General features: G+C 46.1%; 1 protein-coding gene across 1 annotated transcript; it reads left to right on the plus strand.

The window, feature by feature from the left end:
• Window positions 1–324: 324 nt before the first annotated feature.
• Window positions 325–1,281, plus strand: LOC113747166 (E3 ubiquitin/ISG15 ligase TRIM25-like; the record flags this gene model as incomplete). Its single annotated transcript, XM_027285876.1, has 1 exon — window positions 325–1,281. A coding segment is annotated over exon 1 (900 nt), but the record flags the coding sequence as incomplete, so codon positions are not given.
• Window positions 1,282–3,121: the final 1,840 nt, after the last annotated feature.

The raw sequence follows: 3,121 nt of genomic DNA on the forward strand, positions 1-3,121 counted from the left end.
GAAATTAGCTACAGAGACCAAAACTGTTTTTTGTACCAGGCTGTAAACATGTTTATTTCTGCTGTGAAGTTGGACATTTGTCATTTTCTTCACAGCGATCAAAGTGTATGAACTCTACAGATCATTTACAAGCTCCTCTTCCTGGAATGACTCAGCTCTTGATAAGCCCTCCCTCTTCTTCCTGCTCTCAAACACAGCCAGCTCCTCTCTGCTCAGGTGTTTCCTTGTTCCCTCCCCCTCAGATCTACAGTTTGAAGATGGGTGGAACCAACATGTGCTGACGTGTCAGCTGACAGGCCGCATGTTGTTGAGATCAGAGCTCAAACTAGTTTCAGCTATGAGGAAGTCAAACTCAGACAGTCGTCGACGCGGAGAGGAGAAATGGCGCAGCAAGAAAATAAACTGGACCGGGAAACCATCTCTTGTCCGATCTGTCTGGATCTACTGAAGGATCCGGTGACTACTTCCTGTGGACACAGCTACTGCATGAACTGTATCAAAAGCCACTGGGATGGAGAGGATGAGAAGAGAATCCACAGCTGCCCTCAGTGTAGGCAGACCTTCACACCGAGGCCTGTCCTGATGAAAAACACCATGTTAGCAGCTTTAGTGGAGGAACTGAAGAAGACTGGACTCCAAGCTGCTCCTGCTGATCACTGCTATGCTGGACCTGAAGATGTGGCCTGTGATGTCTGCACTGGGAGAAAACTGAAAGCTCTGAAGTCCTGTCTGGCCTGTCTGGCCTCTTACTGTGAGAAACACCTCCAGCCTCATCATGATGTAGCTCCATTAAAGAAACACAAGCTGGTGGAGCCCTCCAAGAAGCTCCAGGAGAACATCTGCTCTCGTCATGATGAGGTGATGAAGATATTTTGCCGCACTGATCAGCAGTGTATCTGTTATCTCTGCTCTATGGATGAACATAAAGGCCACGACACAGTCTCAGCTGCAGCAGAAAGGACTGAGAGGCAGAGAGAGCTCGAGGTGAGTCGACTAAACATCCAGCAGAGAATCCAGGACAGAGAGAAAGATGTGAAGGAGCTCCAACAGGAGGTGGAGGCTATCAATGGCTCTGCTGATAAAGCGGTGGAGGACAGTGAGAAGATCTTCACTGAGCTGATCCGTCTCATGGAGAAAAGAAGGTCTGATGTGAAGCAGCAGGTCAGATCCCAGCAGGAAACTGAAGTGAGTCGAGTCAAAGATCTTCAGGAGAAGCTGGAGCAGGAGATCACTGAGCTGAAGAGGAAAGACGCTGAGCTAGAGAAGCTCTCACACACAGAGGACCACAACCAGTTTCTACACAACTACCCCTCACTGTCACGACTCAGCCAATCTACAGACTCATCCAGCATCAATATCCGTCCTCTGAGGGACTTTGAGGATGTGACAGCTGCTGTGTCAGAGCTCAGAGATAAACTACAGGACGTTCTGAGGTACCAACGGACAAACATCTCACTGACAGACACTGAAGTCCATGTTTCACTGTCACGACCAGAACCAGAGCCCAAGACCAGAGCTGAGTTCTTAAAAGATTCACGTGAACTCACACTGGATCCAAACACGGCAAACACACTGCTGTTATTATCTGAGGGGAACAGAAAAGTGACATGTATGATACAACATCAGTCTTATTCTAGTCATCCAGACAGATTCACTTCATATCCTCAGGTCCTGAGTAGAGAGAGACTGACTGGACGTTGTTACTGGGAGGTGGAGAGGAGAGGAGATGGAGTTCATGTAGCAGTCGCATACAAGAATATCAGCAGAGCAGGGAGATCACATGAATGTTTATTTGGAGACAATGACAAATCTTGGATGTTACAGTGTTTCACAAACAGATATTACTTTTATTACAACAAAGTCCGCACTCCCGTCTCAGGTCCTCGGTCCTCCAGAGTTGGAGTGTACCTGGATCACAGTGCAGGTATTCTGTCCTTCTACAGCGTCTCTGAAACCATGACTCTCCTCCACAGAGTCCAGACCACGTTCACTCAGCCTCTCTATGCTGGACTTTTTGTTTATTCTGGATCCTCTGCTGAGTTGTGTGAAGTCAAATAGACAGAAGTCATTGAAGGGTTAAATTCTGTGTTTCATTTCTTCAGCTTGTTTTGTTTCCATCATTGTTGCTGACAGCTGATTGTTGTGGCATTTCTTCACCTGTCAATCAAACACTGTGGGCGGTACTTTGCCCTCTTCTCATTGGTGGTTGTGTAAATGTTTGAGTTTCTGTAGGTGGCGCTCCTTCCTGTGTCTGTTTAGCCATGGAGGCTATCACTGCTCATGATGACTTTAGTTTGTATGATCAGAATCAATAAGGAGATGATTCATTCTTTTCTTGTACATATGTGAGATTCAATGAAGAAACAACATTTAGTTTGTGTCTCAGTCAATAAAGAGGATTTATTACACAGACTGCAAGTCTTCATGTTTTCATTGAACATGTCTCTAAATGAACTCCCTGCATTCACCCTGTTTATTTCACTGAGCTGCTTTCTCGTGGTTAAAGTGACAAATAAAGTTGAGTTTGAACTGAAGGTGACTGACAGTGAAGAAGAAGAACAGACAGATGGATCACCACAGACTGTAGAAAACATGGATGCAGTCGTGACAAAGTGCCGTTGTGAAGCTCCGTGTGGTCGCTCTGGTCGCCTCCGTCTGGGCGGTCCTGCCTCCGCCGCCTCCAGACTAATCTAAAAATGGTTATAGAGGTGGAGCTGAATGAAGCCTGGTCGCTCAAACAAGCCACCTGTGACCACACCCACCTGTCAATCAAAGCGTCCACGCTCTTAATCCTGCATAACTTTAAGCCTTAATATAATGTGAACAGGTGAGTTGTATATAAATTCACCCTCAGTACAGTTGTCATGAACGGGGAAATTAGCTACAGAGACCAAAACTGTTTTTTGTACCAGGCTGTAAACATGTTTATTTCTGCTGTGAAGTTGGACATTTGGACATGGGGACTTATGGAGACTGACTCACTTCTGGAGCCAGCCTCAAGTGGACGTTAGAGGAACTGCAGTTTTAGGCACTTCCTGTGTCGGCTTCAAACTCAACTTCTGCTGTTACATCCAGATGCTCAAACTCATTTTATTTGCACCAAATTGTTGAAAGAGTGTGA

The sequence above is a fragment of the Larimichthys crocea genome, chromosome I, assembly GCF_000972845.2.
Source record: "Larimichthys crocea isolate SSNF chromosome I, L_crocea_2.0, whole genome shotgun sequence".
Taxonomy (NCBI): domain Eukaryota; kingdom Metazoa; phylum Chordata; class Actinopteri; family Sciaenidae; genus Larimichthys; species Larimichthys crocea.